General features: G+C 34.2%; 1 protein-coding gene across 3 annotated transcripts in view; it reads right to left on the bottom strand.

The window, feature by feature from the left end:
- Window positions 1-515: 515 nt before the first annotated feature.
- The window catches only part of LOC129254262 (collagen alpha-1(I) chain-like), a 100020-nt gene continuing 72742 nt past the window's right edge, over window positions 516-27793 (bottom strand). For 2 of the 3 annotated variants that reach the window (XM_064106887.1, XM_064106937.1), the window contains 32 exons: window positions 27357-27490; window positions 27140-27226; window positions 26648-26683; window positions 25857-25928; window positions 25173-25277; window positions 23858-23893; window positions 22963-23241; window positions 22550-22612; window positions 21964-22008; window positions 21328-21495; window positions 20693-20752; window positions 20084-20254; window positions 19356-19391; window positions 19192-19236; window positions 18643-18792; window positions 18064-18150; window positions 17634-17741; window positions 17268-17339; window positions 16878-16994; window positions 16321-16407; window positions 15816-15939; window positions 15363-15442; window positions 14819-14872; window positions 14210-14287; window positions 12449-12619; window positions 11810-12016; window positions 11459-11587; window positions 9994-10098; window positions 6224-6337; window positions 5600-5797; window positions 4924-5042; window positions 516-4523 (listed from right to left, as the gene is read on the bottom strand). In XM_064106887.1, coding sequence (XP_063962957.1) covers window positions 4313-4523; window positions 4924-5042; window positions 5600-5797; window positions 6224-6337; window positions 9994-10098; window positions 11459-11587; window positions 11810-12016; window positions 12449-12619; window positions 14210-14287; window positions 14819-14872; window positions 15363-15442; window positions 15816-15939; window positions 16321-16407; window positions 16878-16994; window positions 17268-17339; window positions 17634-17741; window positions 18064-18150; window positions 18643-18792; window positions 19192-19236; window positions 19356-19391; window positions 20084-20254; window positions 20693-20752; window positions 21328-21495; window positions 21964-22008; window positions 22550-22612; window positions 22963-23241; window positions 23858-23893; window positions 25173-25277; window positions 25857-25928; window positions 26648-26683; window positions 27140-27226; window positions 27357-27490 — 3548 coding nt within the window. In that variant the 3' untranslated portion in view covers window positions 516-4312. The remainder of the gene's footprint in view (window positions 4524-4923; window positions 5043-5599; window positions 5798-6223; window positions 6338-9993; window positions 10099-11458; window positions 11588-11809; window positions 12017-12448; window positions 12620-14209; window positions 14288-14818; window positions 14873-15362; window positions 15443-15815; window positions 15940-16320; window positions 16408-16877; window positions 16995-17267; window positions 17340-17633; window positions 17742-18063; window positions 18151-18642; window positions 18793-19191; window positions 19237-19355; window positions 19392-20083; window positions 20255-20692; window positions 20753-21327; window positions 21496-21963; window positions 22009-22549; window positions 22613-22962; window positions 23242-23857; window positions 23894-25172; window positions 25278-25856; window positions 25929-26647; window positions 26684-27139; window positions 27227-27356; window positions 27491-27793) is intronic. The other variant, XM_064107002.1, reaches the window with a different exon arrangement.

Raw genomic sequence — 27793 nt, 5'->3', positions numbered from 1 at the left:
GACATGACGAGATCCAAGATCTTGTCATCTCATCTCTCACACGGGTCGTAGACATGACGAGATCCAAGATCTTGTCATCTCATCTCTCACACAGGCTGTAGACACGACGAGATCCAAGATCTTGTCATCTCATCTCTCACACAGGTTGTAGACACGACGAGATCCAAGATCTTGTCATCTCATCTCTCACACAGGTAGTAGACATGACGAGATCCAAGATCTTGTCATCTGATCATCTCTCTAAAAGGATGAGATCCGAGATCTCATTACCTGGTCATTTTTTGTAAGGGATCTAGACATAAGATGATTATCTGAACATTTGGGTGGGTCTTTTATGCTTCCATATGATTATGTTGCTGTTGGTATGGATAATGGTTGTTGTGGTAGTCATGATTATAGTGATGGTGGTGTTATGTTGAAGGGACTGATTATCAAACATCTACAAAATCAGCTGAAGTTCTTCATTTCTCAAACAGAACATACAGTTAGCAACTCACAAATGATAGTGCAAGAAATTTTCTTTGTAAACGTATGTTTTATTGCATAGGTTTTGATTACAAACATTTGTAACCAGAATCCAGAAATGTGACTTCATTGGGACCGTAAAAAATGACGTAAGATTAGCTTTGGAGACCAATCATAATTCAACAAGTTTTATTAACTTAATCATAGACCCATACAATGATATACATGATTATTTTCAAACATTCAAATTTAACATAGATTTCCCATTCATTACATCACACTTTGTGGACATTTGAACAAGACAGATTGGTATATAGAATGTGGCTATGGTTCCTTGCTTAAATTTGTTTTTAGAAATGATATACTGGATCATGGGATAAGATGCTCAATTATATGGAGGCCCCGTGTAGAGTAGAGTCACCACCTTTGCACGTTAAGAACCCACTTCACTATTCGTATATGAGTAGGGGGAAACCCAGGTGTAGTGGTCCACCTGCACTCCACCAATCAGTTATATCGGGAGGAGAGACCTACGGGTCATGGTGATAGTTTGCTTTTCGCCTCCCAGACACAGGTGACGCCAAACAAATAATAATCGTTTGGGACTTCTACTTGATTTAAATGTAATCTGAAAATCATACTGACTCCGTAGGGATAAATGGTCAAAAGATCATCTGCAAATTAAATCTTGACATTATTGATAAAACAAATATCTACAAAATTCCTAAATGTTTCATAAATAAGATACGAACATAACAAATAAAAAAACTCATTTACATTCAAACATAAACGGCACTAATGAGTTGTATAAAAAAACAAAATTGTAGAGTAAGCCTAGGCACCTGGCAAGCATGATTTGTACAAAATACTTTTAACAAAACAATAAACTAAAAGCCTAGCATCCAACAATTTTATTCGCGAGATGAGGTGAAAAGAAATGTTCTAAACAAAAGGGGGGGGGGGAGAACAAAGCCTGCCATGTCTTTGCATAAAATAATTCATGAAAAGTCTGTCAATCTCAAATAGTTCCTAAGATTTCCCAATGATAGCCTTATTGCTTAATGCAGCAAAAGCAAAATTGTTACAGACTCATTTCTAAAGGCAAAGCTTTGGTGCCAAAATAATACATTTTATTGGCTTATATCTATGAATGCAGTATTGAAATAGCCTAAAAACAATATAAAAATGTCAAGGAATAAAGTAGGATTTTCCATCAGCTTTGCAAAATCACCAAGATTGCAACTGAGTAGTGAGTGTTAAATGCAGCATATTTCTTTTGTGCCTGAGATAAATATACAGGAGTCGATAAAGACAATGGTAAAACAACATCGAACTGTGGCTTGAAAAGAGTAAGGGTAATTTCAGTCCTTTTACAGGAGGCAAAACAATGATATTTCTTTTGTTTATGTTCCCCCCCAACTTGCAAATAATCATAATTGCCTTACACATTTGAGTTTGAAAGATTGTATTTCCATGAATTGCTTGACTACTTGCCTACCAACTAGTACAAGGCAGGAAGCAGGCGAGTTTACACTACTCATACATGTACGAAAACTACATGTACTTTTATAAATGAATATGCAAGTTGATAAAAAGGGGTAAAATGAAACAAAAGCTAGAAATAAATGTTTGAGCACAAATATTTGTAATTTCAATATAAATATAGCACCAGATTAGCTTTTGACTTTCAAAATTGTGTTTAATACCTACAGCAACATTTCATATCCAGATATCTACATAGTAGCAAAACTACAATTAAAAAGGGGAATTGGTGTAAAATAGTCAAATTATTTACAGAGACAATCTTTAAAAGCAAGTAGTATTCACTTTCTCATTACTATATATTTCTTGACAAGCTATGCATTTTTTATCTTTGCAATATGAAATTAGCACCAAAATTAGTTAGATTTGGCACGGTATGTGTAAATTTCACATACTGAGGTAAAATAAGATCCACAGATTTTCCTAAAAAGCAAGTTCATCTTGAATCCTACAAGAAAGCAAATTAGTACATATAAAAAGCTCAAATTAATGAAACCTGCTTTCAAAAATTAATACTAATTGCTTTGACATGATCTTTCAAGTAACTAGTAAAAAGTTATTAAAACTTTGCAAATTTTTAGTAAATACATCATAATTTAGAACCATATCTCATTTTCACTGATTATAAGAATAGTACATGTATAAGAAAAATAATGCCTAACTAGTCTGTACAAAAATACCACAGATACTATTGATTTCTTCAATTGATCATCATAGAGATAAATATAAACAGTTTGAAATAGGAAACATTTTACATAAACGTTACTAGGAAAGACAATTTCATAGATGAGTTCAAATCTTCTCCATTTCTGTCCCCCCCTGAGTATACTATGACCAGTGTGATACTGCTTTACAATAGAACAATTCTTCATCACACATCTCTTTGATGAGTTAAAAAAAAGTGAGGACAAAATCAACCAACTTAAAAAAATCCATGACAAGGGATTTTGGTCTGAAGTATAGAATACATGCTCAGAAGTTAGTGAAACCCTCCAGAAAATGAACATATTTAAAGTGTTCAATAAAGTTTGTTTCTCTTGGCTCCCCAAACATTGTAGTGTTGTTGCCTACATTCAAAACTCAGTATGGAGTGCATTTTGTAGTGGGGTTCACTAACTTTTGAGCCTACCTGTATGAGCAAATAAGGGAGAAAAATAAGTTATTTGCCCCAACCTGTCGGGTGAATAATAGTTCCATTTTTGTACTTCCGTCTGAATTCATTTTTCTTGTGAGTTTTCTTAACTTATTGATAACCATATACAATAAAAAAATAATGAAGAATTTTTTTTTTAAAGAATAATAATTGCATAATCTAAACTCGGACAGGATGAAAGTGATAGATAATAAACCTCAGTAAAAGGACTGTATAAAAAATCAAGATAATGTCATACTTATCAAAATGTTTTTGGTTGTGCTGCCTTTAGTATATGAACCTTGCAAAACACACACTGAGAAAAAAAAAATCCTTTTCTACTTTTCCACATTGAAATGTTTTCTAATGAACTAAAGTATTGTCATCTCATAATATTGATATGACTTTTAGAATACTAAACCAGGAAGTGTATTAGATTTCAATTTTCAACTTAAAAACTGGCACTGTATACTATTAGCGGCATCCACCTTCATATTAAATACAAACCTACATGGAAGACAATCTAAGGCCCAATTGGAAGGATTCTTAAAATCATCAATTTCTGGATGATTTTCCTAAGATATAACCACTTGTCCTATTCATAACAAATCTTCCTCATTGTCATAAAATATTTTTTTGTCGCGACATAAATAATTATTTACACTTTATACTCTAGCAAGTACTTGCCCAGTACGGTACATCAAGTTTGAGCTTAACTCCAAGAAATATACATTATTTCACACTAAATTCTTCCTGTTTACATCCACATCGTAAAAAAGTCATCAACCCATCCTGTTAAAGAAAAAATTGGCTGTATTCATAAAGTTTTATCATAGGAATATCAAAGAAATATCAAGAGATTTCAAAGCGTGTTATTAAAATTACTTTGAGTAAAAGACTTTGTTCTTCATATATTTACACTCCATAGACTGTCTAGCTGAAGAAGATTGACTGTGAAGAATTTGCTCAAATGGGGCAAGGAAACTGATTAAATTGGACAATAAAGGACATCTCTATTAACTGCTGATATCTTCATTACACATCCTTGAATACATCATCGATCACCAATTCACTTACAGGAAATACAATAACATCTCTAAGCATCTTTATTCAAAGAGATTCAATGAATAGATACATTTTAAAGAACTTTTTTGCTGGAAAGAAAATGGTATATTACTTCCTTGCATTCAGCTGAGCAGTCTGCACACATAGAACAGCAAAGGCATTATTACATTGGAACTCAGTTTGTCCTAATAGTTTATGATCAGATAACAGACTAGCTTGGCCATGAGCAAAATGATTTTCTGCCCTCCATGCTTCACAGAAGCTCTCAGACATTCTTTCCCCGTTGGCATAGGATCCATGCCAGATGTACTTGTCAGGCCTGAATTTAAAAAAAGGGGAAAAAAAGGAAATAAAAGGAGATAATTCAATGAGTATATATATTTTTTTCTGTCGACTATCATAGAACTTTTGTTTTGTTTACAAAAGAATATACAAATACAGTACCAGTGCAAGTGTCTCCCATTCCAAAGAATTAATGGACAAGAGACAATCATATAATGATAACAAATGAGAAATATGAATATTCATGAGAACAATACACTAGCTCTTTCTATAACTCTACACTGATATCAATATTCATAAGGTTGTAAATACTTAATTTACATCAATGACTGGTTATCTGTTCATTCACATTAATATTCAGCAGATTATAATCTGTCCATCTATATGAATATTCACAAGACTGTTGTATCATCTCTGTTAATTTTGAAATAACTTACCATGTATCATCTGTCATGACATCTTTACCATCAAATGAATATATGTGGAAGCTATCTTGGAATGGAGCTCCTTCCTCATCTTTAAAGAGTTCATTCCATGAATCAAACAAAACTTCTTGCTGTAAGGTTGAAAATAACAGAGATATTCAAATATTCAAGTTTTTTTGTACTTTTAAGCATTAATTTTTCATCTGGCTGCATTTATGAATAGAGGCCATTTTACAGATTAAAAAAAACTATTTTACCATACCATTTCACATCAATGAACAAGGATTAGAATAACTTGAAGTTAATATCCTAATATTAAGGTATTAAAAAATCAAAATAAAAATAAATTGAAACCTTGTTTGTGGTGCATTAACAGTGAATCAGATATTGATATGTACAAATTCAGTATAAAGTATTTGATTGAGCTGTAAATTGATTTGAAACGATAAATGGACTATAATTCCAGTGTCAGAATTCATATTATTTTTAACTATTGTAAAATAAGATAACAGTTACATCTGTATAAGTTGTCTTTCCCAATAAGTATTACAAATTTTGGAGTATATTATTCATTGTTCACATATTCAGCCTATAAAAGTGTTTCTCTCATGAATCCTTTTCTTCAAACTTCAAAATAAATCAAATTGAAAAAAAAAGATGACATAAATAGCTTTAAATGTTTCATTACCTTGGCATTAGCGATGGGTAGGCCTTGATCCTGTTTCCTAACTATGGTTTTGATATCTTGTAGAGGGGATGAAAGGAATGCTCGATAGGTTCCTTTTAGTCCTGCTGCCCTCGCTTGTTGCCAACACTTAAAGTCCGCACCACTAATGCCTCCAATCATATAACCCATGTGAGGTGTATTCAGAGCATACATGTAAAGCTGAAAATAGTAAGGGTAATCACTTTTAGGATTATGGGATAGATCAGTTCTAAATTCATTAGAAAATATTGACTATTGAGCTTTCCATAAAATCAACAGAGACTTGGGGGTTCCCAAGCAGCTTAGATTTCTGCAGATATTTTTTCAGACATCATAGTTTTATGCATGATGCAATTTGTTAAAGATTTGTAAAAACTTTTCCTAGAAGTCAAAGAGTATCGGATCAATGTGATTTTATTTAAAATAAATTCATTTATTTTTCATATTCTTGTAGCACTTCTCAAAAAAAATTATAATTATGGTAATTTGCTTTTACAGTAAGTTTGCTTTAACATGATAACTGGGGGAAAAATAATTGTCATAGAATTAAATGGGAAAACTGTATTTTTACTGAAAAAGCAAAATGTTGGTTCTACTTTGTCTTACCATAGGTTGATCTGCTACAGGTATTTCTGGTCCAGGTAGCTCGATCTCAGGTCTATCTGTAAGTCCTGGTCCTGGTAGTTGAGGGGGCTCTGTTGGTTCCACAAAAGGGGCAAGCTGGAGGAGAAAGAAGTATTAATAACATCTAAGCACCAAATTGGCACTAAAGAAAGAAATCATGGATCGATCTGAAATTATTTTTCATGTAGCAGTAGCTGAAATCTTTTTAATTTCAATCAAATACACAATTATATAATTATTTGGCTACATGAGATGTAAATGATACAGACGGTGTCTATCAACCAATTCAAGAACTGACAACCCACATGCAAATATACCATCTATAAATACATCTCACAGCCATGCAGTGTTTAACTTAATCCCATGGTACATCTATACATAATGGAAACATGTTTGAAGGCATTTATGTAAGACTAATATATATTAACAATGAAATAAATCAAAGTAAAATCAGACCTGTCTTGAAAATAAAAATAAGTTTTTTTTTCTATTGAAGCATAAATCTTCTAACAATGGCAAAAGAAAGGATTCACTTTGAAAAGCAATTATCTGTATGAAGTAAAACACCAAATGGATCTACAAAATATCGCATGAGAAGAAAATGGATGCAGAGTTGATAAAATATTTACAGTAAGTTCTATGTTATGTTGTCTACTTAATTTGCATTGGTAAATTTACAGGAGTATTTTGTTAGAACAAGTGGAATGCCTCTGGCCGTCTCACCTGCATCACGCGATTCAATATAGCAGCAGTGCTGATTTTGAAAACTACTATAACTCGCACAAGATGTTCAGTGATACTTGGTTACTCTTATTTCCACGTTTTATGAACTAGACCAATACACTTATAGAGATATGATGGCAATTCAACAAATACCCCCATTATGGCCAAAGTTCATTGACCTTACATGACCTTTGACCTTGATCATGTGATCTGAAACTCGCACAGGATGTTCAGTGATACTTGATTAGTCTTATGTCCAAGTTTCAAGAGTCAGATCCATCAACTTTCAAAGTTATGATGGTAATTCAACAGATACCCCCATTATGGCCAAAGTTCATTGACCTTTGACCTTGGTCATGTGACCTAAAATGTGCACAGGATGTTCAGTGATACTTGATTACTCTTATGTCCAAGTTTTATGAACTAGACCAACACACTTTCAAAGTTATGGCTGTAATTCAACAAATACCCCAATTTGGCCAAAGTTCATTGACCCTAAATGACCTTTGACCTTGATCATGTGACCTGAAACTTGCACAGGATGTTCAGTAATACTTGATTACTATTATGTCCAAGTTTCATGAATAAGATCCATAAACTTTCAAAGTTATGATGGTAATTCAACAGATACCCCCAATTCGGCCAAAGTTCATTGACCCTAAATGACCTTTGACCTTGGTCATGTGAAGTGAAACTCATGCAGGATGTTCAGTGATACTTGATTAACCTTATGTATAAGTTTCATGAACTAGGTCCATATATTTTCTAAGTTATGATGACATTTCAAAAACTTAACCTTAGGTTAAGATTTTGATGTTGATTCCCCCAACATGGTCTAAGTTCATTGACCCTAAATGACCTTTGACCTTGGTCATGTGACATGAAACTCAGGCAGGATGTTCAGTAATACTTGATTAACCTTATGGCCAAGTTTCATGAACTAGGTTCATATACTTTCTAAGTTATGCTGTCATTTCAAAAACTTAACCTCAGGTTAAGATTTGGTGTTGACGCCGCCGCCGCCGCCGCCGTCGCCGCCGCCGCCGCCGCCGCCGCCGCCGCCGTCGGAAAAGCGGCGCCTATAGTCTCACTCTGCTATGCAGGTGAGACAAAAACTGAAATTTTGGAGATAAGGGTGCTGTTATGCAATATAAAAGGGATAAATTTTCAAGGCTCTGTGAGTTTATAATACATGTGGGTAAAAGTAAAAGAACTGCACAAATTTAGAAAGGTCAAAATCAAGATATAAATTATTGCATTCAGAATAATCAGGGGGAGTATGAAGATTTGCTTCTAATAAAAAAGGCCTTTATGAAATAAAAGATTCAAACAGATACATGATACTGCATTACATGGTGTAAAATAAAAACACTATGGAAAGAAATAATACATCAAAGACAACCCTTAGGCAAGCAAGATATTTTATAATATGTGATGTGGGGAAGTGCAGAGATATGATTAAAAAAACAGATTGAGTATAACATTGAAAGAACAGATCTGGAAGGTAAAAATATCAATAAACCAAGAGAAAGTGACAGAGAAAGGAGAGAGCTTTAAATTTTTTTTATAAGTTTTTCAATACATGATGAATCAATATAGAGAAAAGGAAATATACAAAGAGCATCATTGAACAAAAGATAAGGAGATAGGAAATATTGTAAGAGTGATGATAGATAGCATAAGTGAAGAAAATATGAAGATATAAGGGATATCAGAAGAGTGATCATAAGTGAGCAAATGATAAGGAAATAAGATATTATAAAAGTGATGATAAGATATTATAAAAGTGATGATAGATAGTATAGGTGAAGAAAAGATATAAGGGAAAACATGGCAGGTGACAGATGAACAGCATAAGAGAAAGAGACATAAGGGATAGTGTAAGAGGTGACAGATGAACAGCATAAGAGAAAGAGACATAAGAGATAGTATAAGAGATGAACAGCATAAGAGAAAGAGAGATAAGGGATAGTATAAGAGATGAAAGATGAACAGCATAAGAAAAAGATAGATAAGGGATAGCATAAGAGGTGACAGATGAACAGCATAAGAGAAAGAGAGATAAGGGAAAACATGGCAGGTGACAGATGAACAGCATAAGAGAAAGAGACATAAGGGATAGTATAAGAGATGAACAGCATAAGAGAAAGAGAGATAAGGGATAGTATAAGAGATGAAAGATGAACAGCATAAGAAAAAGATAGATAAGGGATAGCATAAGAGGTGACAGATGAACAGCATAAGAGAAAGAGAGATAAGGGATAGTATAAGAGATGAAAGATGAACAGCATAAGAGAAAGAGAGATAAGGGATAGTATAAGAGGTGACAGATGAACAGCATAAGAGAAAGAGACATAAGGGATAGTATAAGAGGCGACAGATGAACAGCAAAAAAGAAAGAGATATAAGGGATAGTATAAGAGGTGAAAGATGAACAGCATAAGAAAAAGGGATAAGGGATAGTTTGAAAGGTGAAATATGAACAGAATAAGAGAAAGAGAGATAAGGGATAGTATAAGAGGTGACAGAAGAACAGCAGAAGAGAAAGAGACATAAAGGAAAGTATAATAGGTGACAGATGTACAGCATAAGAGAAAGAGAGATAAGGGATAGTATAAGAGATGAACAGCATAAGAGAAAGAGACATAAGGGATATTATAAGAGATGAAAGATGAACAGCATAAGAGAAAGAGAGATAAGGGATAGTTTAAAAGGTGAAAGATGAACAGAATAAGAGAAAGAGAGATAATAGATAGTATAAGAGGTGTCAGAAGAACAGCATAAGAGGAAGAGACATAAAGGAAAGTATAAGAGGTGACAGAAGAACAGCATAAGAGAAAGAGACATAAAGGAAAGTATAAGAGGTGACAGATGTACAGCATAAGAGAAAGAGAGATAAGGGATAGTATAAAAGATGAAAGAGGAACAGCATAAGAGAAAGAGAAATAAGGAATAGTATAAAAGGTGACAGATGAACAGAATAAGAGAAAGACGGACAGATAAGAGTGATGATAAACCGTAAGTCTTACAGTGGTGGTAGGTGTTAATGTAGTAGTTCTCGATGTAATGGATGGTTGAGGGCGTGGTTGCGGGCGTGGTTCAGAGGTTGGTGGTAAGGTAAAGGTAGCTCCCAGCTGTAGGAAGGAAGACATTAATACTTTCATGGCTGCAGGTCAAAGGTCACAGGTCATTATCACTCTTGCCAATATGAGTATCACTTTACCCATTGGATATCCATAAATGTGGTCCAAGCCCATATGAATACCATTTGTAAATGTTTAATTGTACATGAAGTCCAATAACACAAATCATAATTCAATCTCATACCTGAGAACCCAATGGTTTTTTTTAAATACCACCATAATGTAAAGATACCACAATGTTAAAAACACAAACCCATGAAAAGTCATCTCATTTTCCCATTTTTCTTTAAAACTGAAGCATTAATGCCAATTACATTTTTTGTTATTTTCTAATATTTTTTCTTTAAAACATTATTTGTAAACTCTTACAAAATGAAAAAAAAAATGTGACTGCTCCCCTTTTGAAAAATCAAGCAGACAATTTTGAACATGTATCTAATTTTGCTTATTCATTTGATAAAAATGGCTTTTGAAATAAAAGATTTGGTATCTCATCAATGACAATCATTCATTTTTAAAGAAAAGTTAGAAGTTAGAAAACCTGCTGAATTAGAATGATTAAATTCAATATCAATTCTTTGTACTGAATAGTCATAGTTAATACATTCATGTTGGATTTGCCCATTTTACTATGCAAGAAGGAATGGTTCTAAAACTTGTCTACAAATTACATCATTCAGATTTATGGTTAGCATAAGGGAAAAAGCTGGATATCAGAAATAAGGAATTTTGAAAGAGAACTAGATGACTTTTATGATCCAGAACTGCCCACACAGTGACAAACTTTAAATAACATAACAAAATCAAACACAGAAGTGACATGTAATAGAATATAAAAATGAAAGTTGACATAAAAAACAGAGAATATCCTGCATGCAAACTGAAAATATAATTCAAAGAAACTATGAAAAAATGATTCCATCTACATTGAGAGATGTGATATGATCTACATCACTTGTTTACAGAGATTGACAATCATGCCACATACTACATGACCTATTGTTCATTGTAAATTCCTAAATAAGAATAAAATATCAACATTGAAAAGAAAATGATTTTTGTAACATTTGTCAAGAACTCTATGAGGTTCAAGTGGGAAAAAAATCCAAAGAAATATAAATACTTAATACATCTATTACCTTTTCTAAAATACAACATTCACAAAGCTCATTCATGAGAATATTTCATGATCTCAAAGTATCTCCAGTATTGGACTAATCCTATCTTACAGTAACTTCTTGATGTAATGCATCACTGTAAGTAATACACTCCGATTTAAATTTTTTCTCCTCCAATTCCACAATAATCATAAAAGGAGGTCTAGGGCTTAGTCTAGCTAAGTCCCTCTTACCAGTACTTGCTGCATGCCAGTTTCAACCCTGATATAGAGTTCCTGGACCCGTATGATGAAGGCCAGAGTCCCAACCTCCAATGCTCTCATGCCATTCAACATATCCTGGATACTATTAAACTTGGCCATCTGAAAAGAAAATGGAAGACACTCGTAATCAAAGAATACTCTGTTACCTTCATGCGGCATTTGAAGTGCTCACAATCACTTATTCACCCCCCTCCCTCTTTCCAATCTCTTGTCAAGAGTGGAATATAGATTCTGGGAAAAGGCTGGAATTTGTAAAGTTCATTTCAATTATTGACAGTCCCTGCATTAAAGAATTGTTTGATTACTTATCAATGTACATACCTGCACACCACCATGCCCATCACCACCAGTACTGCTTCCAGGTACACCCGGTGGTCCTGGCTCACCAGGAGGTCCAGGTTCTCCATAACCAGTAGATCCTTGAGGTCCATGTGGACCCCTAGATCCTGGTCTTCCATCAAACCCTGGGGAACCTGGTAGACCCATCCTACCTGGCTCTCCTGGGGATCCCGGCTCACCCTTTGGTCCCTGTAGAGAGTATATAATGGGCCATAATCTTACGATCTGGATTTGATCTATATCACCATAACCAAGGCTTACAGCTATTCAAATACGCCTTGATTCGTCAATTCGTCAATATTATGAAAATCAATTTTGTAAAAGAATTAAATATTGTTTATACTTACATGTAATTGTATGTTTCATATCATTCTATGCTATTTTGTTTTCTTAAACTGCACTGAAGGTGGTAAGAAACATTTTTCCACAATGTGCACAGATAGGGTATCAACTAAGGAACTCTCTCTGAGACCTCAAGAAAGCCAATGTTGGCAATGTTCATAACAGATTTTATAATCATGTACCAATATAATTCAGGCATAAAAAATAGCTACAGAATGAAACCGTTTGATCAATAAAAATATAAAATGATGAGAAGTTGGAAGAAAGAGATGGACCTACCCTGACACCATTGCCGTTACCCACATAGTAACCTGGTTCACCCGGTGGTCCTGGAGGTCCTTCAGGTCCAGGAGGACCTTGTGAACCATCACGTCCATCTCTACCAGGTTGACCTTCATAACCATGGCCTGGTTCACCAGGGTCACCCTTGATACTCTCTCCTGGTTGACCCTGATAGACAGAGAGAGAGACAAAGAACAATCAAGTCTCACAATGAATAAAGACTGACATTTATTTGACTTTTTAAAAAATCTGAGCTGCAAGGTCCCACTTTTTACATGTGCCTGTGATATGAAGCCCCCCCCCCAAAAAAAAAAATGTCCGAAAATCATTATTTGTTGCTTCAAAATAAGAAATGTAATATATTCTGTATGTGTTCTATTAATGACGCGAAGACGCAAATTATAAAATCTTGGTTTGCGATGTACTTACAGCTTTTCATTCTCAATAATGGTTGTTTTCAGGTTTTTTTAGTTGTACTACATATACTAATAGCTAGCCAATACCTTTAACCCTATCTAGGCTGGGGTATTTTGGGAGATTATAGGGCCCTTGGGGCCTCACAGGCCCCCCTCAAGATCTCGGCCGTTGACTGAGCGATATTGCATCAAAAATTGGCAAGCAGGTTGTCTGGGACATAATCTACAAAACTGTATAGTAATTAATTTCATGCAAATTGCAATTAATTGATTATGCTAATTTATGTGTAATTAGTATGCAAAATCATACTCTTTCCTCTTAACTCCCTCAATAAAGCACCAAATGTTCTAATTTTGGTGAAGAAACTCTGTGCTGTTCTAAGCAAATGTATGTGAAAAAAATTGCGATATCAGATCAATTTCTTATGTATTATATTGTTTTTGCAATTTCTTATGTATTTTTTTATTGTTTTTTTCCAATGAACTTTATAGGGGACTCTTTTGAAATCATAAACAGCATGAAATAAATCCATTTAGACCAGCAAAATTAAAAATAATCATACATTTATGATTTTTGGTTGAAAAAATATATGCATTTACTTTATACACAAAATCACGCTTTTGAGCACTTACAAGATGCTGTGTAATTTTGATCTCAAAAGATGAGCAAGAATTGAAGGTAAAAAGTCAGTAAGCGACGCGGCAAAAAATATTTTGCACAGTGAAAATATTGCGCGAATCATTGAGGGGGCACCTCCAAGGTCCCCTCCCCGGCCTATATAGGGTTAAGTACAAAATGTCTGGGTGCCATCTGTATTGAGCACTAATGGAGTTTTAACAGCTATATCAATTATCTCCATTTATATTCATGACAATTAAGCATGTTGAGTAAATCTGCCTAAATCGATTTGCTTGGAAACATCATCATCTGCTTGACAGAGTGACAATTGCATGGACTTTCATAACCTCAGCTTTGGCAGAAGTTACTGTTTTGATTTAGATTAATTTTTTTTTTATGATTATTTTTCTAAAAAAGGAGAAAGAAATTGACTAAATACTTAAGTGCATAGACTTGATACATGCATCGACATTATAAGTTTAAAGACTAAAGTGTCGCTTAAAATCTTTAGGGAAGGGGAAATCTAAAAAATAAATAAGAACAAAAATGAACAAGAGAAATTTCTAGAGGACAAATGAAGAGCAAAAGCAGAAAAGCGAGTATAAAAATAAATGAAGACACACAGAGAGATTAGGGCAAGAAAGAAAAAAGAGGAAAGAGAATAAATACTGTTGAATCCTTAGCAAGAATCACATATATTCATGATGAAACCTTTTTACTTACATCTCTGCCTGGTGGACCAGGTTCACCTGGTGGTCCTATAAATACCTCATCATTCACATAGAAATCACCTGGATCACCCTATAAAGAAGGAATGATTAATAGTTGAATGATTCATTTGATTACATCTTTATTCCAGCATGGTAGTTAACACAGATGAATAGTGAATGAGACTAATTCGGAATTCCTTCATTCAAATGGTACACCATTAATATTGTTGATAACAGATCAAGCATTGATGTTCCAATGGCTTCCTATTTTACGAAGCTTGTCCTTTTCAATTCATTGTGAATGTGCTCATACTTTTTTATATTGGTGAATAAGTTTTCTGGTAAATACATACTAGTACATATGCTAATGTTAGTAAAATATTTGTTTGCTGAATTTCATACTTACATGCATTAAACAAAATAAATTTTCTATTATTGTTTATTTTTTATCATGTTTCTGCCTATGATCTCTATAATTAAAAAAGGCTACACAACAAACAACCTGAAAGAAAGAAATGTCCACCCTGTAAACATATGCGTATTCATAGAGAGGAGAGAGGTGTAGGGGAAAGGGATTAAACAGCATGGCTTAAAGAGAGTTTTAAAAGGAAATATATCTTACCTTTTCTCCTTTAGTTCCAGCTACCCCAGGCACTCCTGGTACCCCTGGAGCCCCCTACATTAATAGGATAAGGATTCAAACAAACAACAATTGTTCAATAAGCTTCATATACAGTGAACAACAACTATATCTCCATAATATTATTGAAAATAATTCTGTAGAATTATTCTTAAAAGAGGAAAGTTTGTGACTTACAACTGTTGTTGCGAGGGCAAACCAAAATATTGAACAGAAAACAAAATTAACAAAATGCAAACTTATATAGCAAATAATTTTCAACTTAGAAAGTCAAAAAGGGGCCTAAGCTTTCGATCCTAGCAGAATCTTCGTCGGAGGCAAAGATTCTGCTAGGATCGAAAGCTTAGGCCCCTTTTTGACTTTCTAATTTACTCCATTGGCTCTGTTATTAGATAAGCAGTTTTCAGCAGCTTCTTTTTGCCAATTTTCAACTTAAATAGAAAACTTTCATTCTGCTTGTGAAGCATTAGATATTAGCTCTAAATCATAAAATACTTCAGGAATCGAGACAATATTTGAATCTTACCGGTCTTCCTTCCAGCCCACCATCACCTTGATCTCCTTTATAACCTTGTAATCCTCTTAATCCTTGAACACCTGGTAAACCTGTGGAGATTAAAAGAACATAATACACTATTAGCTTTCAACTGTGATCTAAGGTGATTATTTCAACTGTAATAAAAGAATCATTAACTGGTCATAGACATTCAAGAAAACTAAAGTAAAGGAAATTGGTGGTAGGTCAACTTATTTTTTAACAATGAATTCTGAAAACTGAAATGCACATCATACACTCTGGGTGTGAAGTTTGCATTTCTCTCACTTTAAAAGTGGTTATTTTTACTCAGAAATGTTACCAATTTTCTTCTAGAAGGGCAATTCCATAAAGTATGTAAATCAATGATTGATATACTCACACATAACTTCATGAAGCTAAGAGGGTAAGGGGAATTCAGAAGTCAAAGGGTTAATAACTCACCTGGAGCTCCAGGCACACCATCAGGTCCCAAAGGACCAGGAGAACCAGGATCTCCTTTAGATCCTTTCTCTCCAGGAGGAAAGAATGAAGGAGGGAAGTTGGTAGGATCACATGCACAGTTACCCTAGAACAAAATGAAATACAAACAAAAATCTTGGGAATGGATGGGCCAAAAGAGGGATAAAAGCGTAAGATTATCTTCACCATCATAATCATCAGCACCATCATCATCATCATTACCATGACCACCATCATCACCATTATTATACATACCAGCACCATCTCCATGATTATGATCATCATTATCTGTATAACATTCATTATTATGATCATATTTAACATCATAATAATCACTGACATAAAAACTATTGTCATCATTATCATTGTCATCATCATCACTGGCATAATCATCATCATCATTATAATCATCATCATTCTTGTCATCATTATCATCATCATCATTATCATCATCATTATCATCATCATCATCATCATCATTACTTACATCTCCAGATGGACCTTGTGGACCTTGTAGTCCTTGGGGTCCCTCTGGTCCTATTTCTCCCTGTATGCCTGGTTCACCTGGTCGACCCTGATCAAATGGCAGGAATAAGTGAAAGGCACTTGAATATTAAAAAAAAGTCCTGAAGTATACTTTAACTTTGTTGAATACTTGTCTGCTTTTTCTTTTTAACTTTCTTTCTCTGTGAATGACTCAGACACATTACTTAAAATAAGAGTATACTTTCTTCTAATGAAAAAAATGCAAAGTCTACCAATGTGTGTTACCAAGAATAACCATATAAATACAATGAACATGGTTGTTTTACTTGAATGGCTGAGCATATAAAACTCATATCCATCTTATAAGATCATAATATAACATAAGGGTAATTTCATCAAATGATTAACATTTTTTATGCTTGGCCCCACTTTTCTCCATTCTTACTTCACTTCATGTACTGCTCAAGTCATGATCATTGAACAAAATTAATATTTTCATGAAATCTAGAATAAAATTACAATAAATAATTTCAGGAAGGTCAAAAATATTTTACTTACAGGTCTTCCTGGGATACCAAACTGGCCTTTAAGTCCTTTCTTTCCTCTTTTTCCTTTCTCTCCCCCATCACCTTTCAACATTAGCATCTCTTCTTCAGTTGGGACAAACATATCACCCTGCAAGTAAAAAATACCAGAAGCACGTGAAAATTACTTCATCATATATTTCTACAACATTTCCATGTGCGAAGGCTGAATTTTCTTAGATTGCTAGATTTTATTACTCAGCATATAACAATGTGATGGATTCTATATCCTGTAGATAATTTTTCATTGTGAATTGTCTGATTATATATCATTTGCTTTCCATTTACTGTCTCATTGTTACTATATGGGACATTGTAGTCATTTTTTAAAAGTTTCTTTCAACATAATGATAATACTGCTTACCTTATCTCCTTTAACTCCTCTTGGTCCTGGGTAACCGTCTGATCCTATCTCACCTTTGTCTCCTTTGGTTCCCTATATTTGTGAAATTGAATGATAAAAGTTCCTTTTAAATGGAAAGTTCAGCTCATTTGAATAAGATGACTGGGGGGTAAGGACTCAATTTAAATACACAACTTTTTACAAAACATTACATAAAATTTAACATGTAAAGACACTGTATGACTGCAATGTAAATATAAATAAAACTGAATCAATTACATTTGATATTAACCCATTGACTACTAAAATTGAGTCCCTGTGCAATGTCTGTAGAACTTACAGAATTCAGTAGTCAATGGATTAAATGAAAGAAAACTTGAGACTCACATTATCTCCTTTAGGTCCTCCTACACCAACCGGTCCTCTAGGACCAGGATAACCTTTAACTCCCTTCTGACCATCCATACCAGGTACACCATCAAATCCTATATCACCCTGCAAGAAAAAATATCCAATCATGTAAGAAAAAGGCTCCCATATGTTATCCCAGAAAAAGTGGGTATAAACATCAGAGCAGGTTTGACATAGACATACAATGTTGACAAAATGGATAATAATAAAGAGGTCACAAGAAAATAAGACATGATAGCTCAGTTGATATAAAAGTAGTCTTGGGATCCAGAAACCTGTTTTTTCCCCTCGGAACACAATTTGATATTTCCTATGTATACTCCATCTACAAGAAGGCATTATATGAATCAAATATTGAATAATCATGTACATTTTGTGAAAAAGCCATAGTATTGAGGATCATTACCTTATCTCCTTTTATACCAGATAATTCTTGTGGCGCCCTGGTGATCATGCCTCCACCCATGTCTCCTGAACCCATTCCAGCATAGCGCTATAAGAAGAAACATGTTGTACAATTATTACTGGTGATCTTATTGACCTTAGGCAGAGGTAAATCTATCATGAATTTTACAACATCAATGTGCTGAATTATTTGCCGGGGCTAAATATTGTGCTTCTGAAAAATAATGTACAATAAGTTTCGCGTAAGAAATAAGATATTCATTTTTCTCCAACAATAATACAAAATTCATTTTTTCCAACAAAAAAATTAATATCTTATTTCTTGTCTTAATCGCCAAACAAATTAATTATTCCTTTGATTTAATTTTTGGCGTATGTTTGTCAAATTGTGAATTGATACAGTTTTGAAGATATAATGCCATTCAGGATAAAAGAAGTGCCTCTATCTGACAATCAACTTGCCATAATGACAAAACACTTATGATTGTGAGCATCAATGTGAAGACAAAATACTTCTATGATAAATAGAAAATACAAAATAACATAGCAAACTGTTTTTACAGGAAGAATGTGTGCTTACCTCAGACAAGGCAAGTATTTCTGGAGGTATTTCACAAGGTGGTCCTTGTTCCCCTGGATCTCCTTTCAATCCTTGGATTCCTCTTGGTCCTGGAAGACCACTATCTCCTGGTGGACCTTGGACACCTACACCATGTGGTCCTGGTACACCCTGAATGAACAACAGAGAAAATAAACAGAATTTCAGATAAATGCTATCGATAGCAGATCAATATGAACATATGCAAAATATCAAAAGAATCACAATCATTGACTTACTTCTTAGAAGAATCATCTGAAGCATTCAGTATCGAATTTCAGACCCTACATTAAGTTTTTCTATGGTTTCAGACATTGAAGGAGAAAACAATAATTCTCATCTACTCTAATATGAAAAATAAACAGTACCAAATGTTCCTATTTCACATATAGAAGAAAAAATGAAAATTGTATAATGAAGAATACATTGTTTACAGGAAGGTAGAAGCAAAATTAAGACAAAGGTAAGATAAAGGATGAAAGTGAGGAGTATAAAGAATGAAAAGATAAGATAATAAGAAACAATACTTACATCTCTTCCTGGCAGACCAGGAGGTCCAGCAACTCCAGTATCACCCTATAAAACAAATTAAATCATAAAAATTAAAAATTAAAAAATACAATTCAGTTCTTCTAAGCTGACACACAGTTGGATTTAAAATATAAAAGTGACTTTAAAAGATGACTGTTATTTACCTTAAGTCCTGGTGATCCATCTGTACCATTATCTCCCTGTAGACAAGGATTGAATAAAAAAATATGATGTTGATATGTACTGCAAACTAGCATCCCTGACTGTCAACATTTTGTTCAAGGCTAACATACATATGCATCATTGAAGCAATATTTTCAAGAACCAGCACAAGATTGTTTCATAAGCTACTATATCGTATGCTGTTAAGGGAAAAGTCTTTTTCATCATTGATCCATCTACATGACAACGCTACATATATTCCAAGTCAAAAACCTTTCTATTCTGCTGTGGCCACTAAAATATATAAAAATGGAAAATCAAGCAGCTTCTTGCATATTGCAAGTCTTTGTTTCAACTAATCATACTTTCAAATTATAAACACCAGCTTGGTGCATGATTAGTTGAAAAGATGCAGATTTGACAAAGCATTCATATGTTTGTTAACATAAAGCTTAAATACCCATCCTCTCATGGAATAGAAAGTTGCAGATAAAGACATCTATTTAGATTAAGGATATTATTGTAACCTCATAAATATTGCTATTTGAGTGGCTGAGAGCATTTCTGTTATTAAAAACAGGCTTTATGCAATATAAGTCAAATATAAAAGAATGTTTTATTTAATGAAGCACATTATGTCCAATGTAAGAAGAAAATGCACACTTGTGTAAAAAATAATCAACAACATCAAAACTATGCTTATTAAAAGTGATACAATTCACGCACTAACCTGCAATCCCATTGGTCCTTGTAACCCTCTCTCTCCCCTCTCTCCAATAGGACCAGGCATCCCTGGTGTTCCTGGCTCTCCTGGGATTCCTGGTTCTCCTACTAGTCCTGGTTCTCCCTGCATTCCCTCTGGTCCAGGGAGACCTTGCGGACCAGGATCTCCAACCATGTACTGCAACAAGAACATTGGAAAATCAAAGTGTGTATATTATTTGAAAGTCCTAACAATCAAGGTTATCATGATGTTATTAATGAGTCAAAAGGCTTGACAGTCTACATAGTGTCAAATGAAATTATCATGATATAAATCTGCTCTCTTTCGGTTTCGACAGGCAACAATGACATCTTGACACATTTGTTTTTCTGTCTGTATGATGACCTGCACTGAATACATAGTGGAAACTGGATAAGATGAACCTTATCAATCAACAAATGATGATAGAAACAATTTAGTTTCTTATAATTAACAAGGTACAAATGCACATGAGTAAAGAATAACATTTAAAAATCACTGTAGAAAATATCACAGGTATATAAAATCAACCCACTGAGTAAGAGATTTTTGGGGTGCACTCTTTTAGTCTTTGGGGATGAAAGCAATTTAACTTACAGGTGGTAGAGTTCCACTCCATGCTCCACTTCCATCAGCACTTCCTTCTTGGTCTTGATTCTATAAATAAGATGTGAGATTACAGAGAAGGTGACAGGAGGGGAGAGGAAGGTTTCCATGGTGAAGAAGAATGGTAGAGTAGGTTTCACGGTACACCATGTATCTTTCTTGGGCAATTGTTGGTCCAGAAAACGACCAGCCAAACTTCCCTAAAGACTACAAGAACAATGTCCTGAAGATGACAAGAACACACTTGTTGAAACTTCTAGTTTGGGTGGTCCTTTTCAGGACCAAAACTTGCCCAAGAAAGATACATGGTGTACCATGAAACCTACTACACTAAGACATGAAACAATTGTGACAAACAAAATGTAATGATAGCTACTTGAACCATCAATCTGATAAAAATCACAATAAACATTGTATTACACAAGCTTGAATATCAATGATCAAAAATAGAAATAAGTTATAGGTAATTAACCTGCAAGATCTTTATGATGATAAAGAAATATTTGAACCTCATTTGTGGCAAATATTGATATAAATGGGCACATACAATAATATAAATGATTTTTATACAAAATAGATTTCATAAAAAGTAATCAATAGGTTAAGTTTCAAGTTGAATTACTCACCAGAGCTGTATTGCTCCATGGGAAGCCTGGAGGTAGAAGGGGAGATGCTCCTGGAGGTCCAGGGGGTCCTGCTGGTCCTGGTGGACCCCTGGCTCCATTCTGTCCTGGTTCTCCTGGTATCCCAGCAATGCCCGGTACACCTGGTATACCATTCTGACCAGGTTCACCCTGGAGAAAGAAATGGTAGACAACTCTAAATAATAATAAATAGCTTTTACATAGTACTTCATACATTCCAACATTGTCTCTAAGCATTTTACCAATACATTATTACCCTGGTCATGAGATCCTTGTTTGCCTGTATGAAATGTTGCGCTTTCTCCATTCCCAAGGGGAGCAATCCAACAAAAGTCAGTTTCAATTATTTAGTTTACAAAAAAAAAACAAATATGCACAATGTAGAATAAAAAAAGAAATAAAATGAACAACCTTATATTTCCATTTCCTCTTTCTTTCTCTAGCTATCTCTCTGCCTTTGGGTAATTTATTGCATTTGATTTTTTTTTCTTTCTACACTTAATACCTTTCAGCCAAAATTGTTAGCAAGCCACTGCCTTTCTCTTGTTTCTAATTTCATTATCCCTCTGCCATCTCTCCTACGTTTCTATTAATGAATAGAAGTGAAAGATAATTTACCTTCAATCCCTCTGCTCCTTCAACTCCAAGTGGACCAGATGGTCCCTGTCAAATCAGAAAAACAGATTAAACAGTTAAATAAAATATCTGGAAAGACTGAAGGCTACACATAAATCATTCCCATCTACAAAATGAAAACCATATTTGTATTAATTACTAAATATCAAAAAAGTATATGTCATTATTTAGAAGTTTCATCTAAGGTGAATTCCACTTCCTGTAGAAATATTGATGATTTTCTAAGGAGTAAAACAAATTCTCTTAATATTACTTCAAGAAAAGACAGCATTTCAAAAAGATATTTATAAATCCATGACAAGTTATTGTTTATAGCCAATGGAATGTAGGAATCAGTCTATGATGGCATCCATAAGATGTTATCAAATATTTAAGTTCATGAAGAAAATATTTTGGAAAACCAGAAATATCATCTTCTCTACATTCTCTCCAGAAGCTAAAATAAGCCTGCCATTGTGCTATTGTAGATACCATATCTATACACATCTTCAGTTTGGCAGGAACCCTATCCAGTGATTTCTGTTATCTATTTGGCAAAACGATCCATTTGTAGAAGATAATAACTTACCCTTTCACCTTTCATTCCTCTTTGTCCATCCATTCCAGGATCTCCTTTAGGACCCATAACACCCTGGATGTAATCAAATCATAGCCATTAATACAATGGAGTTCAATAATAATTAAGAAAACAAGAAAAGAATAAAGGAAATGTCAAGATCCTATACCTTTAAAATACATTTTAAAAATTGGTATAGATAAATTGACCTTTATTGATTTGATTTCAATGATCATCATAAAAATCCAATACTACCATCACCATCATCATCTTTATCATCATCATCATCATCATCATCTTCATCAATAACCATCATCATCGTCGTCGTCTTCGTCATCATCATCATCATCATCGCTATCACCAACATCTACAAAAATACCTCCAACAGTACCACCCTCACCATAACTCTAATAAATGCCACTTACCGGTAGACCTGGAGGACCTCTTGAACCATTAAAGCCATCCATTCCTGGCAATCCCTCCATCTCAAACTCAGCAGTCAAGTTAGCTATCTCATCCATGATCTCCTCAGTGAGACCACCAGATTCTCCCTTAGGTCCAGGTCTTCCATCTAGACCTGGAGGTCCAGGTTTTCCTGGTGCACCATCCATACCAGGAACTCCCACTATACCCGGTGCACCTTCGGGTCCACGGGGTCCCATAGCACCAGGACGGCCAGGAGAACCAGGCAAACCAGGTGGCCCCTGTAAGTATATGACATGCAAACAGAATGTACCTGAAATATCTCTGATTGTAGTTTCTCTCTCCCCTACAGAGGTACAGCACATCAGGATCCTGTTTCATAAAGACTTCTTCTAAGAAGTTAACTATCAGCCAATCAAATCAAATGATATAAGTAGCTTTAAACTGTTACTACATACTTGTTATTATAACTCTTTTATGTAAGTAATAATGACAGAGGAAATTCATGATTACATCCACCAATGCTTCACATTCACATTTGCCTTTTCAATGTGTAAAGTGAAACACCTGCTATTCTGCATCACCTTTTTTTAGAAGAAAAATGATATTCAGTGATGCTTGGTCATAGTAACCTATTTCCAGGTATTCTTGCTAAGCTCATAAATTATTCTTTCAAAAAATATAAATTTTATGAATATGAATTTTATGAATTTGACAGTTTCCTCATAAGAAATCATAAAATTCTGGTTTGCATTTTATTCACACACACTATATAATATGGCATATTACTACCAATCTTAATACTGAAGCACACTAATTTGAATATACTATGAATATGCAAAATATATTGAAGTCAACACGGAGGCCATGAATACAAGGAGGAATGTGTACACTTACAGCAATCATCTCCAGTCCAGATCCCTCTATAAAACTCTGTAAATAGTGAAGAGAATGACAAAAATATGGAAAATTTTGACAAATTTGGAAAAGTTTGGTAAAAACATGATTTATCGAGTAATTCTATCATAATGAGTATTTGTAGTCATAAAATATGGTTTATTATGGACTCAATTGGCTTTTATTCATATCACACTATCATTGCAGATTGATTACATGTATCTACAAAACTTTATGTATCTGCCAAGTAAAGAAAGACAAGAAGACAAGTTGAAAAACATTAGGCCTATATATAGGGGAAGGCGGGGTAAGTTGAGCATAGGGGCAAGTTGAGCCACCGCCCCCAGGCCTATAATGAATGAGTCAGACATTATGGTGGTGTCATGTATTGATGACCCATTACATAACCATTAACCCCACCACATTGTTTTCAACTTTGAAACAAAAAGTATATTTTTAGAGGGAAAAATACAAATTTCAGCCAAAAAAGTAAAAAAGGGTGTGAAATAGATAAGTGTTTTTTACACACACACTTCTTTACATATAATAAAGCATAAGAACAACATTGTCAGTCCAGGTATGGATCTTCATTCTTGTCACAGTCTTTTACATGATGGATATATAAGAAATGTGTGGATGCGAAATTATCGCATTTAGTTCGGACTGGGGTAAGTTGAGCCAGCAAACATGGGGCAAGTTGAGCCATGGTAATTCTTATGGTAATGTAAACAAAAACACAATCAAACCTTAAAAAGCCATCGATATGCAGGCAGAAAAGAGCAAATTCACATGACAGTTCTTTTACTTTTAGAGAATGTTGGTATTTTTAGAGAATTAGCAAGTGAAAAGACTTTAAATAAAGAATTGACATGCTGGTTCTTCCCGCATACATTTTGTACATAGTTTTTATGGCTCAACTTACCCTCGAAGGTGGCACAACTTACCCCATAGATGGGGCAAGTTGTGCCACTTTACATCGTTTTTTTCAAAGGTCACAACGACTTTCAGTGTGGGGGTAGAAAGTTGTATATAGGTGAAAAAGATTTCCCAAGAATCATATTTAAAGGCAAGGTACTTGTTTCTACAATATTATTAGTCATATCAATTCTATCATGCAAAATGCAAAAAGTGTCACAACTTACCCCGCCTTCCCCTACGGTATATGCAGATCAATACACAGTACAGATAAAGCTCAAGGTTTATATCACTTATGGACAACAAATAACACATCATCTTAATCCCGGGGATCTCCTTCACACTTCAAAGAATCTCAAATAAAGTACAATAAAGATAGATTGTAGAAGTTGTTACTTACATCAAGAGATGAAGTTCCCGGTGGCCCTCTTGGTCCAGGCTCTCCTTTTGGTCCTTCTTTACCAGGTTTACCTTGCATTCCAATCAAACCTACACCTACTTCACCCTACAAACAACATACAAATAAACAAGACTTTTAACGGTCATATAGCTAGAATTCACTAAATAAAAAAGAAACAGGAAAGCTCAGAAAGATAACAGAATTATAAGTAGAGTTAATCTCCCTTTTGTCCTTCTCTTTATTTCATTTTCATTTGATTTGAATGATTTAATTCTGAAATAATTATGCAAGTACATGAAAAAGCATATAGCTTCAGGGCAGAACTTGACAAGGCTCCAAGATAAGCATAGCATAGCTTGAGGACTAGCAAGCCTTTGCAGGTTCTACTTCACTATACAAACGATTCCAATTGAACAATACAAAAGATATTTCACAATATTTGACAATTTAAAAAGAAAACTAAGTCAATCCCTACTACATTATACTAAAATAGAATTAAAAAAAAGAATTTTGGATATCAAGATGCGGGAAGGGGAGCTTATGACGACCAAAAACTTTTTGAAAAAAGCATTTCACACTTTTACTGCGAGTAATCTGGTATTTCAGAACCAAATGATGAATATTCTAAGTGACTATGTCAATGATAATAATGATACAAAATTGTTTTGTAATAATGAAGCTCACCTTATTTCCTTTTTGCCCTTGTGGCCCTGGTTCACCAGTATCTCCTTTTATTCCTTGTGATCCCCCAACACCCTGCAAATGAAATTTATTTATTGGTTTTATTTATTTTATACTGCAGGGTAGGCCTGTTCAGTTATGCAAAACTGCTTTCCAAAGGCGCCCTGCAGTTTAACAAATAATTCAATATCATAGCGAATCAATGTATGTAACATATAATATAGTAAAAACAGAATACATTATATACAAAGAGAGTGAAATCAACAATTTTACTCATGGAATCATTACATTAACATCAAGTTATTCAGTGTAATTACATGTATGACAGTCAGAAATTTAATGATTTACAGTAGTTTTTTAATGCATGGAGGGACGTGCATTTTTGTATATCACAAGGGAGAGAATTAAATACGACAGCAGCAACATAATCAAAAGATTTTCTTTTATAATCTGTCCTAGGGCAGGGTATTTGAAGGGGACATAGTTCAAAATATTGTGTTTTATAAGTTACATTACGTTTGCAGATAAGTGGTCCCAAATAGGCTGGGGCTAAATCGTTTTGTATTTTGAAAGCAAGAACACAAAATTTATATGTAATACGTTCCTCCACTGTTTGCCATTCGAGTGTAGACAACAATTCATGTTGGGGAGTAAGAATTTCAGAAAATTTCTCAAAAACCAAATTACAAAAATCATTAAATGTATTAGTGAATATAATTGAAAATAAAAATTGAAAATTAATCAACAAATGAAAAGTACAGTGATAAATAAATGAACAATTAAATTTTGCTTACCTGTGCACCTGATGGACCCATTAACCCTTCATCTCCCTATTAGGAGGGGAAAATGAAAGTTGAAATAAGAGTAAATGGCTAAAAAATTTGTTGCCTTTGATACAGATAAGTAATATTTCAAATAACGTTTGTCTGCAAATGGACTAAATTAAAAGGGAAATGTGCTTTTACAAATTATACCATTAATTTGCTTTTAATAAATGTCACTTAGTCATATTGCCTGAACTATATAATTATGAAGTTTATAAAATAGGTTGGATATTGCTGAAGTCATGTGTTTAAAAGGAGTATGATATCACTGAAACTTTTTTAACAAACTAAATGAAAAACAAATCAGACAAGTATTGCAAGTACCGCAAAACAGCTTCACAGCAGCCTATTCTGCAGGCAGTAAAATGCCTGAATACCAAATTTATAAGGAAAGTAAATGAGGTATATTTTTCTGTCACAATACCACAAAGAAGTATATGAAATTAAATGTTTTGAACCCACCTTTTCACCTTTAAGAAGCATCATTTCTTCAAGACTGAGGGTTGGTACAGCACCAGGAGAACCCGGGACACCTATTCCAGGCTCTCCCTTGGGTGAAAAAAGAACAAGAATATGCAATTGATATGAAGAATATGTGGATTAGAAACATATAAAATGATATTAATGATATCTTCAGAAATATTCATCTATGATTACATCACATTCAGTAAAAGCTCACCTTTTCTCCTTTCTGCCCTGCCATTCCTTGAACACCATTCTCTCCCTTGATGCCTGGGTCACCAGGAGGACCAGCCACGCCCGGTAACCCCTCCTCACCAACAGATCCCGTAGGACCAGCATCTCCAAAGTCACCTGGTAAGAAATATAGGACAAGAATGTAAATGACCTTAACCCAACTACGCTTAGGTGAAATCAGACTTAAAATGTCGGAAATGAAATGGATGAACATTAAGTAATTAACATATAGCATAGTTCACAATGAAAAAGACATAAACTGTATTCAAATCAATTATCATTATTTAATCCAGACTTCTGCTGTATGAGAAAAATATCAGTGTATTAATACAAATCGGGAGATTTTCTTTCATGAATGTCCAATCTGGCAAAAGTACCTGTATGTAATTTATTAACATTGCTTCAATTTCATCCATAGAA

This window comes from Lytechinus pictus, chromosome 1 (assembly GCF_037042905.1).
Source record: "Lytechinus pictus isolate F3 Inbred chromosome 1, Lp3.0, whole genome shotgun sequence".
NCBI classification, from domain to species: Eukaryota; Metazoa; Echinodermata; class Echinoidea; order Temnopleuroida; family Toxopneustidae; genus Lytechinus; species Lytechinus pictus.
The sequence above is the reverse complement of the archived record's forward strand: the minus strand, read 5'-3'. Positions and strand labels throughout refer to the sequence as shown.